The 23,869-nt window shown below is 40.6% G+C and overlaps 1 protein-coding gene and 1 long non-coding RNA gene across 2 annotated transcripts in view; one reads left to right on the top strand and one right to left on the bottom strand.

Moving 5' to 3' along the window:
• Positions 1–1,758: 1,758 nt before the first annotated feature.
• lrp2b (low density lipoprotein receptor-related protein 2b) overlaps positions 1,759–23,869 on the top strand; it is a 43,482-nt gene continuing 21,371 nt past the window's right edge. The window contains exons 1-39 of the mRNA XM_030401102.1: positions 1,759–1,927; positions 2,879–2,989; positions 3,192–3,314; positions 3,717–3,833; positions 3,979–4,089; positions 5,526–5,642; positions 6,122–6,238; positions 6,749–6,892; positions 7,404–7,520; positions 7,979–8,107; positions 8,352–8,521; positions 8,697–8,920; positions 10,905–11,111; positions 11,216–11,418; positions 11,707–11,847; positions 12,480–12,689; positions 12,890–13,082; positions 13,464–13,589; positions 13,701–13,831; positions 14,337–14,474; positions 14,770–15,048; positions 15,147–15,386; positions 15,520–15,642; positions 15,781–15,897; positions 16,115–16,492; positions 16,825–17,073; positions 17,313–17,521; positions 17,671–17,855; positions 18,060–18,288; positions 18,563–18,740; positions 19,141–19,269; positions 19,413–19,579; positions 20,018–20,161; positions 20,544–20,653; positions 21,050–21,227; positions 21,428–21,641; positions 22,425–22,661; positions 22,768–22,959; positions 23,147–23,619. Coding sequence (XP_030256962.1) covers positions 1,861–1,927; positions 2,879–2,989; positions 3,192–3,314; positions 3,717–3,833; positions 3,979–4,089; positions 5,526–5,642; positions 6,122–6,238; positions 6,749–6,892; positions 7,404–7,520; positions 7,979–8,107; positions 8,352–8,521; positions 8,697–8,920; positions 10,905–11,111; positions 11,216–11,418; positions 11,707–11,847; positions 12,480–12,689; positions 12,890–13,082; positions 13,464–13,589; positions 13,701–13,831; positions 14,337–14,474; positions 14,770–15,048; positions 15,147–15,386; positions 15,520–15,642; positions 15,781–15,897; positions 16,115–16,492; positions 16,825–17,073; positions 17,313–17,521; positions 17,671–17,855; positions 18,060–18,288; positions 18,563–18,740; positions 19,141–19,269; positions 19,413–19,579; positions 20,018–20,161; positions 20,544–20,653; positions 21,050–21,227; positions 21,428–21,641; positions 22,425–22,661; positions 22,768–22,959; positions 23,147–23,619 — 6,927 coding nt within the window. The 5' untranslated portion in view covers positions 1,759–1,860. The remainder of the gene's footprint in view (positions 1,928–2,878; positions 2,990–3,191; positions 3,315–3,716; positions 3,834–3,978; positions 4,090–5,525; positions 5,643–6,121; positions 6,239–6,748; positions 6,893–7,403; positions 7,521–7,978; positions 8,108–8,351; positions 8,522–8,696; positions 8,921–10,904; positions 11,112–11,215; positions 11,419–11,706; positions 11,848–12,479; positions 12,690–12,889; positions 13,083–13,463; positions 13,590–13,700; positions 13,832–14,336; positions 14,475–14,769; positions 15,049–15,146; positions 15,387–15,519; positions 15,643–15,780; positions 15,898–16,114; positions 16,493–16,824; positions 17,074–17,312; positions 17,522–17,670; positions 17,856–18,059; positions 18,289–18,562; positions 18,741–19,140; positions 19,270–19,412; positions 19,580–20,017; positions 20,162–20,543; positions 20,654–21,049; positions 21,228–21,427; positions 21,642–22,424; positions 22,662–22,767; positions 22,960–23,146; positions 23,620–23,869) is intronic.
• LOC115571622 (uncharacterized) lies at positions 16,576–23,297 on the bottom strand. Its single transcript, XR_003981954.1, has 3 exons — positions 23,188–23,297; positions 17,307–17,493; positions 16,576–17,059 (listed from the first exon to the last, which is right to left on the bottom strand). It is a non-coding gene; the product is annotated as an uncharacterized LOC115571622 (long non-coding RNA).

The following is a 23,869-nucleotide window of genomic DNA, read 5'->3' as shown; positions in this document are numbered from 1 at the left end:
TTAGCATAAAAAAAGATAGATTATGCAGAATGATTCATTTCAGAATAATTTATAGTAATGGATGATAAGTAGTGATGCGTTAAGCATGGTACTTGAGTGAATGTACTTATTCACTGTCCACCGCTGGCAGATGATCCATATCTCTGGTTTCCATCACAAAGCAATATATCTGAGTACTAAGACAAGGTCATACACTGTATAATGCAATAAAAAAGCCAGGAAAAGCTGCCAAAAGCTTCAGAACTTCGTGGTACTGTAATAAAAATAATTTCTCCATAATGTGGGGCAAAGTCAGCAATGACTTTTTTATTGTCACCCTAAAATAGGGAAGTTTAGGATTCATCAACATATTTAAACCTTCAATATCTGCTTAAATAGAGTAATAGTCAATATACATGCCCAGCTAGAAAGTGTATGTTTCCAGAACGTTCTCAGAACGTCGCTGAAGTAAATGACACGACAACCCACATGCAGATGTTCTGATTAAGCCCTATTCATAACGTTCTTAAGTAGCTAATGGGACCATACGGGAACGTATATTTATATACGCTGTTCATCTGTAGGAATGTCTAATAACAATAAACTAATGATATAAACATTATTCTTATTGTTTCAAAATTGTTTTCAGTGTCTAAATATAATCCCCAATAAAATATAAGATAAAGGTGCAATATGTAAGAATTTTAGTTGGAATCATTCAAGAATGAACAATTCAATGATCAGTGTAATGTAAAGTAACAGCAGCTCTGACATAACGAGGTCAATGAATTGTGCAACAGAAGTTAGCATGCTAACCAGCTAGCCCCGGCCCATCTTGGACCAAAGCCCTGTGCTCCCTGTGACAACACCAACGCTCCCCTGGTGCTCCGAGCTCCATGTCCAGACCACCAGATGCAGGGCTAACTGAGCTAAGCTACAGTTAGTGGATACTCTTGTTAGAGTGTGAAAAGGGCTATTGTCTAAGGTTTCTTGGAAAGCCGCTTGAGTTTGCTTTGCTCCATGTGACCTTAAAGGTTTCCACACACTGCACAGTATGAATTCGACAGGTTGTCATTTCTTACGCATGGCACCTTTAACAGTTACATAAACAGGCTCATGAGCCAACCAACCCAAATACAAATACAAAGTCAGTGTACCAATCGACTTCGCCCACATTTGACCCAACCTTCAGAAGGACCAGAAAACAGCTGTGTGTCAACCAACCAACCCTGCTATCCCCAACCTGTACAACACAGACCAATACTTAAACACAGCTATTCTATCAAAAGAACAGTCAAAAACATTTTGGGATATTCTATATGCAATTCATTAAAGATGTGTGACATATAGCCATCATACCATATTTATCCTGTATGCTACTCTGTACTTGTGTATCATCAAAATTGCATACTTTTTTATAGCATAGGAAGAACTGAAAATAAATAAATGGGCTAAAGTGTTTTTTTCTTTTGGTTATTAGGTAAATGAGGCATGTCAATTGTGCTGTGGTGTTATTAACCAGTATAGAAATACAACATACAAAATGCATCTATTTACAGGGAACTATAAAGGTTTTATTAACCCCTGTTTCAATCACAGAAGGTGTTAAGTTCCTGCTGCAGTGTTACACAAAAATGAGTTGTTATTTTTCCTGCTGATGTAGACAATATGCCAACAGGTAAAAGTTAATCTTAGATGAGGTTTATGTAAAGGAGCAGGCCATAAAAAGCTGTTTTATGCCGTGTCACGTTACTGGTCTTCTGGTCTGGTTACAGGTTACATCTCAGTCTCAGCAGCATCTTCTCCAGCTCGTTCCTGTTAACAGAGTCAGATTTAGCATGAGTGTACATACTTTTGTCTGAGTAACACCAGAGGTAAATTATGGGCCTCAACGGTCTTCATCTTCTTTCTCTTCTGCTGCTGTCTCAAGGAATTCAACTTGCACAAGGTATCTATATGTTCTTTATATCACAACAATATGTTTTCAAGTCACCAGTGTGTTAAAGCGAAGTAGTGAGAGAAGAATACGTAATACAAAGAAGTTGGATTTTGGGATTTGGGGGATTTTTGCATTGTCACAGGTCTTTTTTCACCAAAATCTTATATTTTAATGGAAGTTATCTTTATCAATTAATTAATGTTATTTTTGAGCTGCGTAAAAATGCTAAGAGGTTCATGCTTAAATGTGAATTGAGTAGTTTGACCCCCACTTTGAATATCTAACGTTCCATGAAATCAGTGGTTACCAACAATTTTAGCTGTTTTGAAAACTTAAAACATTTGATTTTTGAAAGGGTGCACCCACATGTGATGTCAAATACAGTGTGGAAAATAAAAAGATAAATATTTTCCAAGAAATTCTAAACATGTGCATATACAAGGTTTCCTGTGGTTATAAATTAAAAATATAGAATTCAAAGATTGAACACTTGAATTCATTCAAAATTAAGTTTCACAAAACACTGAAACCTTTTGAATGCACGTGCGATACAAAGTCCACATTTCTGTGCTGATTCAGGCATCAAGAATCTTTTTCAAATGATGGGCTGTATAGTCCAAGGTCATAAGATGGACTTTTCATAGATGGTGAAGAATTAACTATCCTTTAATGGCTGAATCACATGTTTTAAGGTTCAAATGGGGCACAGAGTGTGGCTTCAGCTGTCATAAACATGGTAACTCATTTGTCAAGGAAACAGTAAAAACAAACACTTCCTTTTCATTAACATGGACATCCGACAATTAAAAGTGCCACTATCACTGATTTAATTTTAAAGGGTATTAAATGTGAAAATTACCTCTATAACTGAAAACACTCAGGTTAAGCCCCCATCATGCCCATGAAAAGGTGATTGATTGTTTTTTTAAATCTCTCCATCTCTCTGTGTGTGTTCTGCAGGAAACTGTGACAGTACACAATTCCAGTGCACTAGTGGACAATGCATCAACATACTTTGGAGATGTGATGGGACAAAAGACTGCCAGGATGACTCAGATGAGCTGAACTGTCGTGAGTATTACAAAGCAATCACCGGAAACACAAACAGCACAGAAAAAAAATTGTTGTGAAAACCTGGTGTTTTCAGTGGTTCACCGCACAGACAAATTTGTGAATGTCTATGTAATAACATGTTATGCAGAAACATAAAAACCAAGTACAAAGCACTATGATATTTGTGTAAACTCTTGAGTTGTTTGCTTTTCTGTCAAAGCGGCTCCATCATGCACCTCGGAGGAATTTAAGTGTGTGACAAGCGGTGAATGCATCTCTTCGGGATTTGTCTGTGATGGGGATGAAGACTGTGAAGATGGCTCAGATGAACAAAGAGCTTGTGGTAAGCAGATCGATTGTTTAAATGCTGTTTGAGACCATGGCTGTATTCTCTTGGAAGATATTACTGATTGACAAAACGTGTGTGATCTCTGAATAAAAGGATGTAAAGGTGCCCACTCATGTGCAGTAATGAGGAGTAAAACCACCAGGTGGCCACATCCCCTCAGTATAAAACTCAAGCCATTCAAAAAAAAAATTACCAAAAATTATACTTGTAATGTGTGTAAATAAATATTTAGCCACAATCCCAAATTCTCTAATGTGAGTGCTTGAGTTGAGGTTAAAAAAAAACTAAAAAACAATTGGCTGAAACCTTATGAGATATTTCCTTCAATTAGTTTAGTTGTAAGTCTCTGCAACAGAGCCTTTTGAAGCGAAACCCACTCATATGCTCTTGGTTCAGGTGACAGGACCTGCAGCTCAGACCAGTTCAGCTGCCAGGAGGGTCAGTGTATCCCTGGCACATACAGATGTGACCATGTAAAGGACTGCGTGGATGACTCTGATGAGAAGAACTGCGGTAAGACTTTCACGTCTACAATGAACTTACAATACAATTAATAACAACTGAGGAGACGCTTCTATTTGAATCATTGGCCAGAAAGAATATAGTTGTTAATGCAATAGAACAAGCTTGTGTTTTTTTGTTTTTTTTGCTTTTGCAGACTATCCACAGTGCAGTGAGAAGACGTGTGCAAATGGGGCCTGTTACAAGAATTCTCAGCACTGCAATGGGCTGCAGGACTGCAGAGATGGCTCTGATGAATTCAACTGTAGTGAGTAGACGAGACTCACGGAAAACCCTGGTGTTTAAATGGCAGAGATGGTTTTACAGAAAGTTATCTAAGAAAACAAATGTTCTGTTTGTAAGAACTGATAAAATGTAATCTGGGTAGCATCGTGTTTCCTCGGTTTAATCAAGTGGCATTCCGTTCAAATTGTTGTTTATGATGATATGAGGGAGAAGTGATTTCTTTACCTGGACTTGAATTTATATGCATGAAGCACAGACACTTGGACAAAATTCGAGCTAATTACATTTTAAAGGAGTTCATAGTTTTCATGGTGTAAAGATGGACAGGAGAAGGAGAAATTCTGTCTGCTGCAAAATAAAAGGCTATTTGGGCCATGAAAATGTAGGTATAGAATGCCTTTATTGTACAACGAAATTTCAGTGCATCTCCTCAGTGGTTGTACAAATAAAAACGCCAGTACATAGCAAATTAAAAGACGACTAAACCCCACACAAAATCAAGTAAGTAGGTAAAAGTGGAATGATTATAAAAAATATAATATATGTATCAAACTTGGTAAGATCAAGAATCAGCAGCATTTTATTGCACATTAACCAGATATATTGTAATTTAATAAAAAAAAAAAATGTTTTAAATATTGCTCACAATCAGTTTTTGGCAATTCAGTTCTTCGATAGCAGATTGGTAACAAATGTATATTAATAATAATGATAATAATAATAACAATAACAACAACAACAATAATATTACAAATAAAATATGTATTATTGTTATTTTCATGATATTCTGATGGACATTTATTTTTGTGTTGTACAACGTACGAGGGTGATTGTCACTTCCGGCCGCCATCTTTGTTTGAGCCAAGCTGCAACTACTGGGAGGAGTTATTGATGAGCTGATTACATATTGTTTTATTGCAGCTGAATGAGGTGTTTTAGGAATGCGGAAACGTCCTCAAAAGGGCCGTAATTGTTGTCAAATGAGTTTAGGTGTTTTTACAAAAATTAGCCTTTAGCTTATTTATCTAGCTCAACAGTAGTTGGTAGCATTGTTAGCTAGCTCAACTGGCCTTATTGTCAATGCCCATGAGGGGCACAACCTGGCTTTGGAAATCAATTTCAGATGTATGTATTTGTTGGATTTTGTGCTTTGATGCGTTCCTTTAGCTATTGGTTTTCTTTCCCTGCATTCAGCCTAGCTAGGTACCATTTTATGGTAACAGGACTATTGTAACTAAACGGACAGCAGCTCAACCTTTGTACATTTTTAATTTATCAGTTAGCTTCCTCACGATTTTGGTGACTCCAGTTGAACTTGAGGTAAAATTTTAACATATTCTATTGTTGCTGCGCTTCAGGATGTCTATAGTGTAGTTGGGAGTTGTTTGACTTAAAGTGAGACTCAGTTATTACGGCATTTCTGACCACTTGCTAAAATTTTTATTTTTTTATTTTCAGCAACGCAGCACTGTCCCATACACCAGTTTGAATGTGCAAATGGCTACTGTTTGCCACTTTCCTTTGTGTGTGACCACTGGGATGACTGTGGGGATGGCAGTGATGAGCAAGGCTGTGGTAAGGATGATGTTTTTACTAAAGTAACTCAAATTCTAACAGGTTGATAGCAGTATTTTGTCTAAGGACCAACCTGTTGTAAGATGTAAAGGGAAGTATTGCAAAACCAACAATTCAGTGTTATCTTATTTTAGGGTTTGGTGCAATGTACAAGGGTATGCAGCATCTAAAATTGTATTGAAGCTGGCACATATTTCAGTTACAATTTCATGCATGTCATCTATTGTAAAATCTGCAAGTCCAGTTGTTGTGTCTCATTTAATTTTTATTATATTGATTGTTAAACTGATAAAAAGTGATGTTTTTTTTTTCTAACTAGATGGGCAAACAGCTTGTGTACCCTAACACTTGTAATATAATCATCCCATATATTGAATTCCAGTCAACACATAAAGATTATCTGAAAAAGAGTCAGCATTTTAAAATATAGAATTCAGTGGAAACCAGAATAAATGTAAGTTTTCTCCGTTCATTCTTAGTGTACGAGAGCTGTAGCGGCAATCAGTTCACGTGTTCCAGTGGCCGTTGTATTCCTCAGCGCTGGGTGTGTGACCAGTTCAACGACTGTGGAGATTTCAGTGATGAGAGAGGATGTGGTGAGAATAAACTGGTCCTTACAAGAGTTATTCCATTTAAGAATAATTAAAGATTTTTGTAGAAACAAATGTCAAACAATGAAATAACTCAATTTGAGAAACATTTTAGGAGAAGACTTTAAAGGAATGTAAAGACTACTCTGAGGAAATATATATATATTTGGGGCATCACTTCATTGACGTAGGCAAATAATTACTCAATGATGTGATTAATGGGTGTTTGTCACAGTAGATGCTGCAGAGTTTTGGAATTCACAAGGGCTGCAACTACTGATTATCTTTCATTATGGTCACAATCTATCAAGTCATTGTTTGGTGTGTGTTGTGAAAAGTGTGAAAATGTCTTCTTTTGTCTAATCAGCAAACACAAAACCCAAAGACTCTTCATTTGCTATCATAAATAACAAAAAGAAAAGCAGCAAATCCTTACATTTTACAATTATACTATAATATTATTATTATTTATTTTAACATCACTTAAATTAATCAAAAGTGTTTCTATGTTTTTAGATAGTAACTCCCGAGACTGTTACCCTGGTGAGTGGGGCTGCCCTGGCTCGACAGCATGTATAGCAATAGGCAAAGTGTGTGATGGCAAACCCGACTGTCCTGGAGCAACAGATGAGACCAACTCCACAGCACAGGAAACATGCAGTAAGTTTCACATCGGTTTGGGAAATCAACACATGCACATTCACCACTGAACCACAGAAAACATACAAGGATGCTGCTTTGTTTGAGATTTTATATCTGTGTATATGCCTACAGAGAAAATAGCCTGATCAGCAGAACCACACCAAAAAAAGTGTTGCATAATTGAGAACGATCCGGTCACATGTTGAAAATTGAATATTTGCACTTTCATGGGGGTATAAATGTAGGTGCAAGGGTTTTAGACATTATAGTGCACTGAACTCATAAATGTTTCACAGAAGTCAGCTGCTGTGGTATAATCAAAGCTTTCATCATTCTCATCACTGCCTTCACACATAGCTAGTTTAAGATTAACCTATTCAGGTAATTATCCTAGACTCAGTGGATGATGGCCATAAACAATACTTGTAATGACATTTTGGCAGGGTCAGTGATGCTGGTCTGAAATAAAAAGATTAACTCTCACCTGGATTTTAATTGAAAATTAAAAGAAAAATTATGCTTTTCACAGGCCTGGATCGGTGTTCAGCCTTGAGCTGCGAGTACCACTGTCATGAGTCTCCTCAGGGAGGTACTTGCTACTGCCCTGATGGTTATGCTGTAGCTAATGACAGTCGTTCCTGTGTAGGTGAGTGCTGTGCACCATATTTGTTTTGTGAAAACAAAATCCAAGTTTGTAACTTTGTTGATAGCAGTGGCAATTACAGCAAAGAGAGGTTTTGGGAAGCTTCTTTAAGCATAAGCGAGTGAGTTGAACTATTCAACAAAGCAACACTTGTCCTAACATTGTCATGATGAATTGAGAGGTGTGATAAATACATTGCAGGATACCATATTCTGTAATGATGTTTATATTTTAGCTTACAAAATACCTTTAATGTCAAACGTAAGCTTGTTTTGATGAACAGAGCCCAGAGCATTTGGTCAAGTGGTCTCCTTCTTTTTGTTTTGAAGATGAAGATGAATCAGCTTTGAAAATTTAGAAGTAATGGCTTAATATCATGGTACTCTAGTTGCACGTTACTGGTATAGATCCTCATCCTATTGCCTAAAACTTGAAAAATGGCTGCTTGTTTTATTTGCCAGACTATGATGACTGTCAGATCTGGGGCATCTGTGACCAGCTGTGTGAAGATCGTCCTGGCACACACCACTGTAGCTGTGCTAATGGATACTTCTTGGAGCAGGGTCATGTCTGCAAGGCCAATGTGTCAGGTACAGGGAGTCACACATCACACAGTATCTTTATACAATATACAGTATATATATAAATCTTTTGATACATAATTTTGCAGATGTTTTTGAACTTTCAATATGACATAGTTAAGAACAAAATGCAGTTTCTTGTCATGACTCAAAATATTGATCTTCTAATATGCTTTCATGATTACATTATGATCTAAGATAACTATAACTTGAAATGAATTCATTGCTGAGTTCTGGCATTTGTGTTTTACAGATGGACTGCCACAGCTAATTTTCACAAACGGGGGTGATGTGATGATGGCTGATATACACGGACGCTTTGTCAGAACTCTGGTGCCGGCTCAGGGCAAAGGTTATGCCATAGGAGTTGCAACCCACTGGAACAGCGGAAAAGTCTTCTGGAGTGATATAGACACCAACAAGGTCAGTCTGGATCATTGTCTGGGAACATTCCTGATCTCCTTACTGTGTGAATGCCAACCTTGCCGCTACAGTTCAGCAGTAATAACTTCTGCCCTGGAGCAGCTGCAGTGTATATGCTTTTTCAAGGCCGCTCAAGGAGTTGGGTTCATCCCAAACTCTTTCATTCTTTTGCCAGGTATATTCTGCCAACTTCAACGGGGGTGACATCAAGGAGGTTCTGACGACTGCAGTCCTCCATGTCCAGAATCTCGCTGTGGACTGGATCAACTTCAAACTCTATGTCTTAGAGACCAGGATGGAGCGTATCGACATGTGCAACTTCGATGGAGGTGATCGGGTCACGCTGGTGGCTGAAAACCTGCAGAATCCTCATGGCCTCGCCCTGGACCCTACAGTCGGGTGGGTTTAAATTCTGCAGGCTTTCTGTTATACTGCGGGTCTGATTTAATTTTTTTTAACTTTAAAAAATGAAATTTGAAACAGTGTGGTAAAGACTGGCACTGAGTCTGCTCTGCCACATGTTTACTTGTTGTCATTATCAATTAAGCTGATCAGTTGAAGCCCATTCATTAAAGTCCGTGTAAAGCGGCAAAAAAATTGTGTTATGAGTTTGTCACACCAAAGAAACATGTATCATTGACCACTGAGCCAAATTTGAAAGATTAAAAAAATTGTTAAGTATATAAAATTAGGTCTCAAAATCATGGAAAAACAAGCACTTCTTTCTGCTGTGAAACGCTGGGGGCGTGTCAGTTAGAGGCGCTGGAACCACGCCCATGCGGTGGGGGCTACACGTCATGTTAATGACGTCGGTGTCTCCCCAGGTGTTCCCCAGGTGTTCCCCTTGTCTATCTAAACCCGCGGACAGTTTATAATCATATAGATGCTGTTATAACGTGTAGTGATTGAGATCCTGACCCACTAAACATCCTGGAAAGTGATGGAGTTAAGTTTTTCGCGCTAAATTACATAATTATACATAATCACCATCAGTAAACAGGACGCTGTCTGACTCTGTCACTCGCGGGGACGGAGGCTGTTTTCTGGGGGACAGTTTCCTGTAGTCTCGGTCAGGAGGGCTGGCGGTCGCGGTGATTTATTTTCGTCAAACACTCGGTGAGTTAAACACTCTTGTGACAAGCGTGACAGACGTTGTTTTGTGAGCAGAAATGTGTGGAAGAGTCGGGAGGACAGGGAGGGGACGGACAGGAGGACAGACGCTTCTCCACATACAGCTGTGGTATTTGTTTTCCTCATATAAGTTGGTAAAGACAGTTATAGTTACTACGTTACTTTTGTTCGGTCATGTAACGTTGCTTTGTGGGACATTTCTCTGTATTTAGTTGAGTGAAGGACCTGTGCAGTTATCAGACTGTCAGACCGACACGCCCTCGCTCCGCGCCTCCGGATTATCCGTTCACACTGGGACGGCTCACCAATAATGCGACCCTGATACTACCGCCACATACTGCCGGTGGGACCCGCCGTCAGCGGGACGGAGAGGGTCGGCTGCGGCGCGGCCACATCAAGCCGGTGGGACCCGCCGTCAGCGGGACGGAGGGTCGGCTGCGGCGCGGCCACATCAAGCCGGTGGGACCCGCCGTCAGCGGGACGGAGGGCCGGCTGCGGCGCGGCCACATCATGCCAGTGGGACCCGCCGTCAGCGGGACGGAGAGTGTCAGCGGTGGTCAGCAGCGGCCACATCTCCTCGTCGGCGGGAGGAGAGGATGCAAGCCGGGGACGGAGTTGACCAGCGTCAACGGACTCCCCCGTTTCCATACGTTGTCATCCGAAGGAAACTTAAATAAGCTAACAGCGCCGTCACCCTGCACACTGTGGCATCCAGGAAAGATGCAGAGGATGTGGAGGAGACATGACTGGTTAGCTGACTGGTTGACTGGTTAGCTAGCTGCAAACTATTGTAAGCAATGCTATCCGAGACTGGAGAGTGAGTGGGAGAACCGCTGAAGCTGACGCGCTGAACGTATTTATACCACTTCCGCAGCAGGGCGGGGTTTATGCAAATCATATGGCCGCGTTACGTAACGTGGCCATGATTTGCATGATTTCTGACCCGCCCATTAAATCCTGAACACAGAAATGTTGAAAAACTGTTTGTGAGCCTAGCTCTAAAATTAAATTCTACATGGCCGAATGGCTTTTACATGTTTTAAGTAAACACATTTATGACCTGTTTAATGTGTTTAGAAGAAAATGGCTGATTTTGGTTTATTTTGGACTTTAACCCCTAACTCTATGATTTCAAATAAATGGTGTTGAAGAACTCAGTCATTCTATTATAGAGTTTTTGCTTCCACTTGACCTGGTATCATATAGCTTTATGTAGACTCTCTTTAAGTCCTCATTCTATGTTTGTTTGCAGCTACATGTTCTTCACGGACATGGGAGAAAGAGATGAGCAGATGAAGCTTGAACGTGCCTTTATGGACGGCAGTAACCGATTTGAGCTAGTGAAGACCAGACTCGGCATTCCAACAGGAATCACCCTAGATATTGTCACCCAGAGGGTCTACTGGTCTGACAGCCACTTTGACACAGTGGAGACTGTCACCTACAGCGGTTTGGACAGGTAAAGGTTGCACTGAAAATGCCATCATTCATGATTACTCCTCACCCATAGAGTAAGGTTTAGCTAAAAATGGATGGCCATGTTGATCTGTTGGTGTCTCCTAGGAAAATAGTCCTCAATGGTGCAACCCAGGCTCCGCATCCTTTTGGAATTGCTGTGTTTGAAAACCATGTATTCTTCACCGACTGGGCCAAGATGGGTGTGATAAGAACCAACCGCTTTGATGGCAGCAACCCATCGCTTATCTATCGTACTGCAAATCGACCGGGCCATGTTGTGGTCTCACACCCTGTCTTGCAACCTGTTGGTAAGTTGACCTGTACAAGTCAGCTTAAGGTCAGTGGTCAGAGATATCAGTGTGCCCAGAATTTATGTAGACTTATGTGAACATCGTACATGTTTTATTTTTTGATTTTTCTGTTGTTGCTCAGTTGAGAATTCGTTAAGGATGCTATCCACAAAGTGACACCCACACTTTTCTTTAGCTTAATAACATAGACACCAAATCTCATTAGTTATGGTTATAAATGAAGACTACAGCGATTTGAGAAAAAACAGTGTTGTGATAAAATGACACATCTGTCTTGTCTCACAGTGATGAACCCTTGCGGCAGACACAATGGCGGCTGTCAGCAGATCTGTGTATTGAGTCACCGCACTGACAACGATGGTCTGGGCTTCCGCTGCAAGTGTCACCATGGTTACGACCTACAACCCGACCGCCATTCCTGCTTCAGTAAGTGTCCCTTGATTTACCTGATGCTTAGAGTAGGTCTGTTAGTCAAGTTCAGAATATTTTCTGTGTTCTGCCGTCAGATATTTGTTTGTGCAAATTAGTCACAAAACATAATGTTGTTTTTCTTAAAAGAAAAAATTTAATTTCTTGTAAATGTTTCAATACAAATGTATTCATCTGCAAAACCCAATAAAAAAAGATTGAAAAAAAATGAAAACATAATATTGTACACATAGTTTCTAAATTGCAGTATATATGTAAGTATATAGTTATGTAGTTAAAGTTTGTTATAAAGATGTCATGATGACTTTGGCACATCATGATCTTAATAGTTTTTTCAGTCAAAATGAAGATGATGAACGATGCAAAAATGAGAATGCCCACTTATTGTGAATCATATCGCGATCACAATATCCGTCAAAATAATCTCAACATGATTTCTCAACCATATCACGCAGCCCTAATATATACTGTTTGTCTGTGTGTGTGTGTGTGTGTGTGTGTGTTTGTATCACATTAAGTATTATATGCATTATCATATCAAATTAGTTACCTTCAACCATCAGATGATTAAGCATTACATTTTTTAGTGTTTCCCTGCACATAACCACCATCACTCACTCTTTGCACAGAGGTGAAGGACTTCCTGATGATCGCCACCTCTCTGGGGGTGCGGGGAATTCCACTGAACTTGTCCCTCCAGGAGGACATCACTTTGCCCCTCTCAGGGTTTGGGGCGTCGTTCTCTGGCTCTGCTGTGGAGTTTGACGGCAGCGAAGGCTCCATTTTCTACAATGACAGGTCCAGAGGCCTCGTCTATAAGTCAAACCTCAATGGCACAGGTACATTTTTCTGTTGTCTGTGTTAAAAAGCATTCTGAGGGCCATCAGCGATACCATGTGTTTGTTGTGCAGAATGCATTTGTAAGTTAGTTTGTTTCCCATTAGGATATAATTCATCACAAATTTTTTTTATGAAAGGCTTGAGTCTTAAACCTGTGTGTCACACCTCACTGCATGGATTTTATTTTATGCATTCCCAGTCCAACAGATTCTGACCGGCTACAGAGTCGGATCGATTGACGCCATGGCTTATGACTGGACCTCCAAAGTCTTGTTTTGGACCACGAGCACCTACAGATCCGTGGTGGCCTACAGAATTACAGACAAATCCAGGCTAGATATTGTGACAGGATTGAGGTACCCAAAAGGAATCGCTGTGCATCCTGGTGTTGGGTGAGTGCTCCGATTTATAAGGGATAAAACACTAAAAAAGTGATCAGAGTATTAAACACAATGCACATTACACCACATTCACCTATGCAATGAGATATCACAGTCTAGCAGACATTCATTGTAATACCTTGTGTGCAATATTTCCTGAATGTCTTTTACTGTTTTCAGTTCAGTAATTTAGTTAACTTTTAGTATGCCACTTTAAAATGTTACTTAAGTAGTCCACTCATTGCCAATTGCAACCATAATTGAATACATTCAGGATCAACAGTTGTGTTATAATCCATAAAAAATCATCAAGGTTTACTGATTTCTTTGTGTTTTATCCTTAACTGACACTTCTCTCTCCTCTTGTGTGTCCAATCATATGTTGATTCACAGCTTCTTGTTTTGGTCCGACTGGTACCGTCCAGCGGTCATAATGAGAGCGTTCACAGATGGCAGCAATGCTATTCCTATAGTCAACACAACGCTGGGAACGCCGTATGGACTCGCTGTGGATTATGTGTAAGCACAGTGATGATGGGCAGAAACAAGGATTTCAAGGATTAAAACAATGTGGGTTTTGTGAGTTGCAGTATTCCTTTATATTCATTCCTTGTGATCGGTCTTCAACAGAATGAACAGGCTGTACTGGGTGGATGCCGAATTGAAGCAGGTTGGTCACATTAGCGTGTATGGAACTGACAGACAGACGTTTACCAATCTTGGCCAGATCACTCAACCCTTCTCTCTGACAATTTATACAGGTGGGTTTCTTTGTCTCTCTTCACGACTATCACTTATTCTGTTACACCTATGTTACTCATGCACAGGTGTATTCAAATTGTGTACAATATAATTCAGGTTTATCTTCAGCTTTGAAACAATGACACCCAAACTTAATTGTAAGCCTCTAAAACTAAAAACTCTTGTCAGAATGTTTGCGCTCAGATCAAAGCAGTGGTGGACAGAGAGGTTACTTGAATTAATGTAATGCCATAATATGAGTATATTCCATCCAAAACATTAATGCTCAATACAGTAAACAAGTATGTTTTCTTTCTGCCAAATTCTTTGGGAAAACATACTATACTACTACTGTGATACTACTGCCGTGCATGTCAAGGTTACTCACTTTTACATGTTGCCTTTTCTCAGAACTGTAATACAGCTACTTGTGACCCCTCTTATATATTTTCTGAATGTGCATTTGTTTTTGGTATCTTTAGTAGTGTTTTGTTAACATGCTGATAATCATTTTCTGTCTCATAGACTACCTGTATGTGTCTGACACAAGGACCAGAGGAATATTTGAGATGAGGAAGAGGGATGGTGGAGGAAACATAATGATCAGACAAGGAATCACAGGCATCATGAATATCAAAGCCTACACAGCTGACCTTCACAGCAGTAAGTTTACACACAGGGAGGCATCGAAGTTTGTAAATAGTTTAATACTATTAAGTCCTACAGTAATTTATGCAAAGTGGTAAGGACAGTTTAGATAACTATATGTATGAACAGGACAAAGAGGATTTGACTGATTGTAGAGTGAAAAGAAGACGACAGTATCTGTATCACATTCTCAAACAAGAATAATCAATGACTGCAGGGTGAGAATGGCCAGGGCGAGAGTTAACTGTGAGTCAGCCATATAATATAATCCAGAAACCCACTGACTGCATCTTTCTCATCCTCCTGACAGCGATCACCAGCCAGTGCAATATATTGCCCAACGGGCGCTGCAGCCACTTCTGTTTCCCAACTCCCTCCTACGGTCGAGTATGCGGCTGTCCGTACGGTATGAAACTCCAGGTCAATCAGAGGGACTGCATCAAGGATGATTCTGTTCCCCCACCTGACACCAGCTGTGGCGACCAAGCCTTTGCATGTGATGAAGGCCACTGCACACCCCTCTCTCAGCGCTGTGATGGAATTGCTGATTGCTTTGATAAGACTGACGAGGCTAACTGCACCGATACAGGTGACTTTATAAGAAAATATGTGTGAGGAGTGGCGGAAGGGAATTATTGAGAAAACAGCTTTATTAATTTAACTACCTACCTCGTATATCTTCACCAGGAGCGACCTGTTCTCCATGGGCTTTCACCTGCAACAACAAGCACTGCATCCGGTCCAGTTGGCGCTGTGATGGCATGGATGACTGCGGCGACGGCTCTGACGAAGCAAACTGTCCCACTGGAATCCCTAAAACCTGTGCCTCCAACTACTTTACCTGCTACAACAACAGGTGTATCTCTAAATCATGGCTGTGTGACGGTATGAATGACTGCGGCGATGGCTCTGATGAACACAACTGCAGTAAGTATGTCAGGCGCTAATTTTCTGCTGAGTCAACTCATTTAATAGGATTTAAATACATACAATACTGTGTATACAAATATCTTGTAAATGTAATGTAACCATATTCTGATAAATTATCTGTGATTCACAGACTCAACAATCACTACATGCCCTCCTAACTACTTCCTGTGTCCTGACCACCGGTGTCTCCACTTCTCCTATGTGTGTGATGGAGACCAGGACTGCCTGGATGGTTCTGATGAGAAAAACTGTGGTAAGACTCACCATGATTTCACTCTTTGTTGTGTTCTGTTTTACTTATTTTGATCATTTATGGTGCTCTCTAACACTTAGTCAAATGTCTTCATGCTAATGCTAAGTACCTCTTTTCCCCCTTATTTTTCTCCTCAAGAGTTTACCTGTGCATCCTATGAGTTTGCCTGTGCCAGTGGGGACCAGTGTGTCAGTTCCATGTATGAGTGTGATGGAGTGTTCGACTGCAGGGACCACTCTGATGAACGGGACTGTCGTAAGCTTTTAACTCTCTAAAACTTTTATAAGAATTATGTCAATTGCGTTAATGAAAGATGTAATTATGACTGATTGCAGCACTTAAAATTCTGTCAGCTCTGTTGTTGATATTATTCAAAATATTTTTGACATGAATCATGTTACAGCTCTGTCTTTCTGATAGTGAGTAAGCCACTGCAGTTTTGGTTATTTTTGAATGTCTGTGGCCTCTCCAGCCACTCGAGGGCCAGGCCTCTGCCACGATGACGAGTTCCAGTGCCAGACCGACGGATTCTGCATACCAGACAATTGGGAGTGCGACGGCCATCCAGACTGTGAGGATGGATCAGACGAACACAACTCCTGCGGGCCTGTCACCTGCACATCCAGCTATTTCCAGTGTGCCAACAAGCTGTGCATCCCGACATACTGGGTGTGCGATGGCGACAACGACTGCAGGGACATGAGTGATGAGCAGAACTGCCCCACCCCTCCATTTCGCTGTCCATCCGACCAGTGGCAGTGCCCCGGAGACCTGCTGTGCATTGACCTGGACAAGGTGTGCAACGGCCAGAGGGACTGCCCTAATGGAGCAGATGAGTCACCTATCTGCAGTGAGTGAATAAAGAATGTCATGTACTATATATGATATTAATGCCTCTGCATATAATGCAAAGCTGAATAAATGAAAATTATGTTGTTGTTTATGGTTTTAATAGTGTTCACAACAACTAAAAAGTAGTGCAACATATGGAATTAACTCAGAACATTTTTTAAATTTTGAAAAAATTAAAACATTGTAGGATATTAGCACAGATGTAACACAATTTAACATAAAAAAGACAAAAAATAAACATTTGAAGAAAAACATCAGTCAAATGGACAAAATACAGGATGATGTCTCATAAATGCACAGTAAAAACTCACTGTCATGTTTTTAATGAAGACCAAGATGACTGTGCACTGAACAACGGGGGCTGCAGTGACGGCTGCATTCAAGGACCATACGGGGCTCAGTGCACCTGTCACCCAGGATATCAGCTCCTTAATGACTCCAAGACCTGCGAAGACATCAACGAGTGTCTGATCCCGGGTTTCTGCAGCCAGCAGTGCTTCAACGAGAGGGGAACCTTCAGGTGCTCCTGCTCACATGGTTACCTCCTCGAGCCTGATGGACGCACCTGCAAAGCAATAAGTGAGCAACTCAAATTAGTTGATGTATTGCCAAGAGGAAATTGGATGTTTTGGGCCCTTTAAAAGCCCTAAGAGCAGGAATTTAAAGCAAGATATCATAAAGATACTAACAAAATTATTCCATACAACAAAGCAGAATACTTTTAAATTTGCAGTATGTGTTTATATGTGAAATTCCCCTCTTTGTGTAGCATAGATACAGAGATGTTGATTAGAAACAAGATATTTTTCTACCTTTAGACAACGTAGCAGCTGTACTTCTGGTTGCAAGACGTAGCCAGATCATCACCCAGCGGATCAACGTGAGACCACCACTGATACATCCACTGGTCAGCGGTTCAAGCATCGTGACTGTAGACTTTGATCACGTCACTTCCAGAATCTACTGGGCTGATGCCTCGCAGAAGAAGATAATGAGTTCCTACGACAATGGCACCGACATACGGGAAGTAAGTGAAATGATGGCACAGATGTATCACATCAATGGAATTTCTCTAAAGCAGCCATTCCCAAACTTAAGAATGATGTGGCCCATTTTGAAACTGGAAAATATTTTGGGGCTCTCGTCTCACAGTTAAATGTCACCCTGTTGTCGTAGATGTTCTCCTCTGGTCTGATGGAGCCAGAGACTATAGCTGTGGACTGGGTGGCTCGGAACCTTTACTGGACCGACTCTGTCATGGAGAACATTGAGGTTTCTACTCTGGACGGTCGCTTTCGGAAAGTCCTCCTCACCAAGAATGTCACCCGTCCCCGCGGACTAGTTTTAGACCCCCGTAACTAGTAGGTCACTCTTTGGGAAAAGCTTAGATGGGAATTTTGATGGCCTTGATTTTTTTTAATTTGTTTTTTAAAATCTTTTTCTGCCTTTTTGTTATTTTATGGTTAACGCTATAATAAAAAAAAAAAAAAAAGAAAATCTTTCCTTAAAAAGCAAGGTCGCGAAACTATTAGTAAAGCTTCTAATCTCACTTTCTTTCCACCCAGCACCAACCTGATGTTCTGGTCGGACTGGGGTCAGAACCCCAGGATCGAGCGAGCCAACATGGATGGATCCTTTAGACAAGTCATTGTCAGGGATAAGGTCTACTGGCCCAACGGCCTGACCCTGGACTACACCACACGCAGGGTCTACTTTGCTGATGCCTACCTCAAATACATTGACTACTGTGACTATGATGGCAAAAACCGCTATCAGGTCATGGCAAGTGACATGGTACGTTTAAGTATATCAATACAAAATTTTTATAGACTGGGCTGGTAGACTAGACTAACTCACAGGATCCTTTATGGTAGTATCAGTATATTATACCTGATATATTAGACATGGTACAAATCAGTGAACATTTAAGATGGGTGAGTTCAAACATATGAATGAGTGTTAATGCATCAACATAAATCCCATGGTGCTGAAATTCACATCTAAGCTCATTGGATAAATAAAGTTTTTAAAAAAACTTTTACCTCTGTGAATGCCCACTTCACTCTAGGTTCTCCAGCACCCACATAGTATGACCATCTTTGAGGACAGCATCTACTGGTCAGAGCGCTACACCAGCAAAGTGATGAGGACCAACAAGTTCCACGGTGGCAATGTCACCATTATGTTGAACGATGTGTACCAGCCCATGGGCGTCGTTATGGACCATCCCATCAAACAGCCTGCAGGTAATGACAAATCTAACTCTGATATGTGTCGTTTTTTGAAGTGTATCAAAATGTTGTGTGTTGATGCAGAGTATGAAGGTAATAGCATGTCTCTTCTGTTATCAGTGAGTATGTATTGAGCCTGTATAAGTTTTTGAATGCATGCTCTTAAAGTTTTGTAGCTTTATAAATGCTCATACAAATGTCCTCAAGTAAAAAAGGAAAAATGCATTTCACTGTGTCAGGAGCTACAGCAAGAATTTTAAGCAGGCCAATGCTGGTAGTTTGCAGAAACAGAAGTAGAAGCCATAGCTGAAAAGAGACCATTGCGAGTAATAGAACACGCTTCACATCGCTCGTGGTACAGATGTAAAAAGTCATATTAAGTCTGATTGAAGGTGACACTGTTTTTTCTATTTAGGCCTCAACCCATGCAAAGACCACCCGTGCTCTCAGCTGTGCCTGCTGTCAGGCCTGAGACCCAGATACTACAGATGCGACTGTCAGTCTGGCTGGAAGCTTGATACTGACAAACGCACTTGTGTCAAAGGTAGGGTTTTTAGCTGTCATTTCTACAACAGCACCTATATATACATATCATATACATCCGTTTTAAATGCTCAAGTATAATTTTAATCTCTAGCTTGTTGTGTGAGGGATGCCTTCCTCTCATCATGTGTACTTCTGCTCTAGATGAGACTCCCTTCTTGATGGTGGTGAGAGATTCTGTGATCTTTGGCATTCCTCTGGACCCCGCTGACCCTTCTAACAACGCAATGACTCCTGTGTCAGGCATCACCAAGGGGCGGGACATTGACTTTGATGACCAGGAGCAGCTTGTTTATTGGGTGCAGAGCACTGTGAGTGGAAGTCTTAAATTGAACTAGAATGTCAAAATATATATTGGGATTGAGGACTGACTTCTCAAATCATTTCCACTCCGTTACGAAATGATGGGCTAGATCAAAGACACTCTCCCCGTAGTGTGGGCTCATATCGTGATGATATTGGATTGGTGTTTTATTATATATATTGAATTAGCTGTGATGCAAGAATAGCTTTTGATTAATATATATATATATATGATATATAATACAGTATCCCTATAGATGCGAAGAAAGCAGTTAGTCTTTTCTTTTGCTGCTTGAATTGATTATTTTTATCACATAATATAAAATAGTATTATTGATGTGCACATGTGCATACTTCCCTCTGTGTTTTTTGTCATATGACTTGATATCTACATTTTCTAGTGGGCTTATTTTGAAGTATGCTCTCTGACTTTGCTCAAATTTCAGGGTTCTATATGGCAAGTGGAAACTAGTGGAACCAACAGGTCTGAGTTTGCTCCAGCTGCTTTCATAGGCTCACCATCCGGTCTGGCTTTTGATTGGATAGGCCGAATAATGTATTACACCAATCCCACCGTTAAATCGATAGAGGTAAGCACCATTTTTTAGGCAAAAATTGTGATTTTGTGAGGTGAAACAGTTGGACAAAATAACTAAATTAAACACGTAAAAGGTAAACAACCCTGGAATTATAGAAAGGTTGCCATACTTTTATATTTTATGCCATTTTGAAAAGTAAGCCTACGTCTTTTTTGTTTTCTGTTATAAAACATTTAATCTGAATTAATTATGTTGAATCTTGATTTATAATTTGATTATTTCTTTTATTTAGTACATTATGTATTTTTTTCCCCCTTAATGTAAGGTTTGTATTTTTCTTGTTTTGATCTGCACATTTTGTTTTATCACTTAATTTCAGTTTTTGCATCATCATTGTGCAATTAATCAAACAATACCTTTACGCTTCACATAGGTTATCCGCGTGGATGGAAACGAGCACTACAGGAAGACCCTCATCACCTCTACTGGTAAACCAGAGGGCGTAGGAGAGCCTATTGGAATTGCCCTTGATCCAGTCAGAGGGTAAAACATCTGCTCACTGAGAAATGAAAGCTATTGAGTACTTGCTGTGTTACTTAAATTCAGAGACATGGTTTGAAGTCAGTAATTGAAATGACGAGGACAAAGTGGTCTAATTGTTTGAAAGACTACCAAGAGGATTTATTTCTCCCACAGCAACATGTCCCCCTCATTCATACTTTTTGTGACATAAACTAACCCAAAACTATAAACAGTTATCTGTAACACAGACATTTTGTTTGCAACAGTCAGACATTTTTTCCTGCATCTTAGCATTGTTGCACAGTAGGCACAGTAGGCAAAACTTTCTCTAGTTGTACTCCAAATGAGAACTTTTGATACATACATATACATACATCATGATGACTGACTCATCATATTAACACTTTCCCTTCACAGGAGATTGTTTTGGACGGACAAGGGCTCAGATAGTGGAGTTCCTCCAAAGGTTGGCAGCGCTCAAATGGACGGAGGAAATGTCATCAACCTCTACACAGGGAATCTGGTTAACATAGGATTCATCGCCGCTGACATCTCAACTCAGAAACTGTACTGGGGCGTGGCGGGCTCAGGAGTGGTGCGCACATATAGACTGATTTAGTGTTATTTTTTTAAATACTTGACAGCTTTTCCACAATTTTCACATTTTTCTTTTACAGCTAGTTACCTTGTTGCAATATCAGTTCTAATAAAATTTTTATAGTTCCATCATCATAGTATTGATTCAGCTACTTTAAGTAACTTCCTCCTCTTTGCACTCCTTCCTTTTTCGCTCAGATCGAGTGTGGCACCATGGATGGAGTAACTCGAGTGACAGTGGTGAGTGGCCTGTCCCACCCATGGGGGCTGGAGATTCACGAGAATCACCTTTACTACACCGACCTGGACTTTGAGGTCATTGAGAGGGTGGACAAGGACTCTGGTGCCAACATGGTGGTGATGAGGAGCGGCATGTCTGGCCTCCATGCCATCAAAGTGCATGCCAGAGACAGTACGTGGGCTCACTGTTTTTTAATTTTATCCAGAGGTGTCTGTCCTTGAGCCTTTTTTGGTATTTTCATCCAGACTGTTATGCAATTATTGCCAGTGAGTGAGCGAGTAGGAGTTTAGTGTCCTCCTCAAGGACAGCACACTGCAGAATCGAGCACCACTCGTTTTTCATCTTCTTTGTGTTGATACCATATTTACTGATGCAGTTCTCACAGCTCTTTAGTTTAAGCAAAATAAGTAAATAATCTAGCCTTTTTTGATGACTATTTTTATCAATTATAGGAGAAACAAGTTGGTAAGGTGGTGGTAAATAGTGGAATTAATATCTTTCCAATGCTTAAGTCATTTTGGGCAGCATACATTTTCATGTTAAACAGATGAATAGATAATAAATGCTTGCATGCTAATAGTAATATAAACATTAAATATATATAGACAAACACAATAATCACAGTTAAACGCTGAAGTGAAGTTATAACGTTTTATTCACATTATGTTTTCTCGAGTTAGCTGTCTTCCGTCCTCACACTCCAACTGTAACTGTGTCTTGAAGGTGACAGGCAACCAAAAGAAGCGCAGCAATAATATGCCACCTAATTAGGTTCGACAGTCCCCCCAAAAGAACATTATTAATTGAAAAAAGGTACAAAGCTTGCTGCTCTGAGCCCTGTAGGCTAGTCAGTCCAAAGTCGAGGAGCCCTGACAGCAAAGATTGTGACAGTTTTGTGTTTGAGTCTAGATCTTCGAGTTACATTCACCACTTTTTTTTCTCTCTCCACCTCAGACTCAGCAGGGACCACTAACGCCTGCAGCTCCAACAACGGGGGCTGCCCCCACCTCTGCCTGCCCAAGCCAAACAATGAGAAGACCTGTGCCTGCACCACAGGCTTTTACCCGTCTCATGATGGCACCAGCTGTGAACAGTATGAATCTTTCGCTGTTGTCTCCACCTCCAAGTATATCCGTGGCTTCCACATAAACAGCTCGGACCACTCTGAGGCTATGGTGCCTGTCGGTGGACGTATGTTGACTTAATATTTTTCTGCATTATGTTCAATCCTGTTCTGTCTCTTGTCTTTAATACCAAATTCTTAGTTTATACAAGTCGCACGTTTTGACTTTTGCAGCTACCTACTCCGTTAAGACCAAGCTGGACCTCCATTTTGAGTCTGGCTTTATATACTGGGCTGACAACAGCACCTCCAGCACATACAGGGGCATCTTCAGGGCGAAAACAGATGGAGCGTCTTACAGGAGTGTCATCACCTCAGGAATTGGAAGAGGTGGCATCCATGGCCTCGCTGTAGACTGGATTGCAGGTATGAAGCCACTCAACCATCCCTTTATTTATCCATTATTTTTACAGGAAGGCTTTAGGAGCAAAGATATGAACTGGTACTTGGTTAATAAATGTTAATTCCCTGATGTTTATTTGTCTCATGCAGTACTAAACCCTGTGTTACTCTGTCATGCTTTATAACTGTCTCTCTCTCTCTCATCTGTTAGGTAACTTATACTTCACAAATGTCTTTGAGAGCCAGACCTACCTGGAGGTCCTTGCCATCAACACCAGCTTTCGAATGATTCTCCTCAAGTCCACCAACGACCAGCCTCGTGATCTGGCTGTCAGCCCCAAGCTTCGCTATCTCTTCTGGACTGATTATGGCCAAACACCCAAGATTGAGCGGGCCCTGCTGGATGGCACCAACCGCACTGTGCTGGCATCAGAAAGCCTAGTGTCACCACGTGGCCTTATAGTTGATTACACCAACAATTTCCTCTACTGGACAGACGATGCTCTCGATATGATCTCCCGAATGGCCGCAGATGGAACACAGAGAGAGATTATCCGTTATGGGAGCCGGTATCCGTCTCCAACAGGACTGGCTATATTTGGAAACAACATGCTGTGGGTGGATAAAAAGCTTGGGAAGCTCTTACAGGCCAGCAAGGACCCTGCCAATTCCACCCAGCCAGAGGTGAGAGTTAAATCTGCTGGATTGAACACACAGTTTTAGCTTTCATTATGATGCTGTTTTGTGATTTTGTGTTCTGTGGGCTGTAGACTTTTTATGCAGTTGCCAGACAGTGACATCATAGTTGTGCAGCAGATTTTTACCTCAATTAATCAATTCATTGTTTGCCATAAAAAAATGTCAGAAAACTGTAAAATGTGAGAAGTAATCGATTAATTATTCCTGCTCTGATCTCCCCCATCTGATATGACCT

This window comes from Sparus aurata, chromosome 20, assembly GCF_900880675.1.
Source record: "Sparus aurata chromosome 20, fSpaAur1.1, whole genome shotgun sequence".
Lineage (NCBI taxonomy): Eukaryota > Metazoa > Chordata > Actinopteri > Spariformes > Sparidae > Sparus > Sparus aurata.
This window is presented reverse-complemented; position numbering and strand designations above follow the sequence as displayed.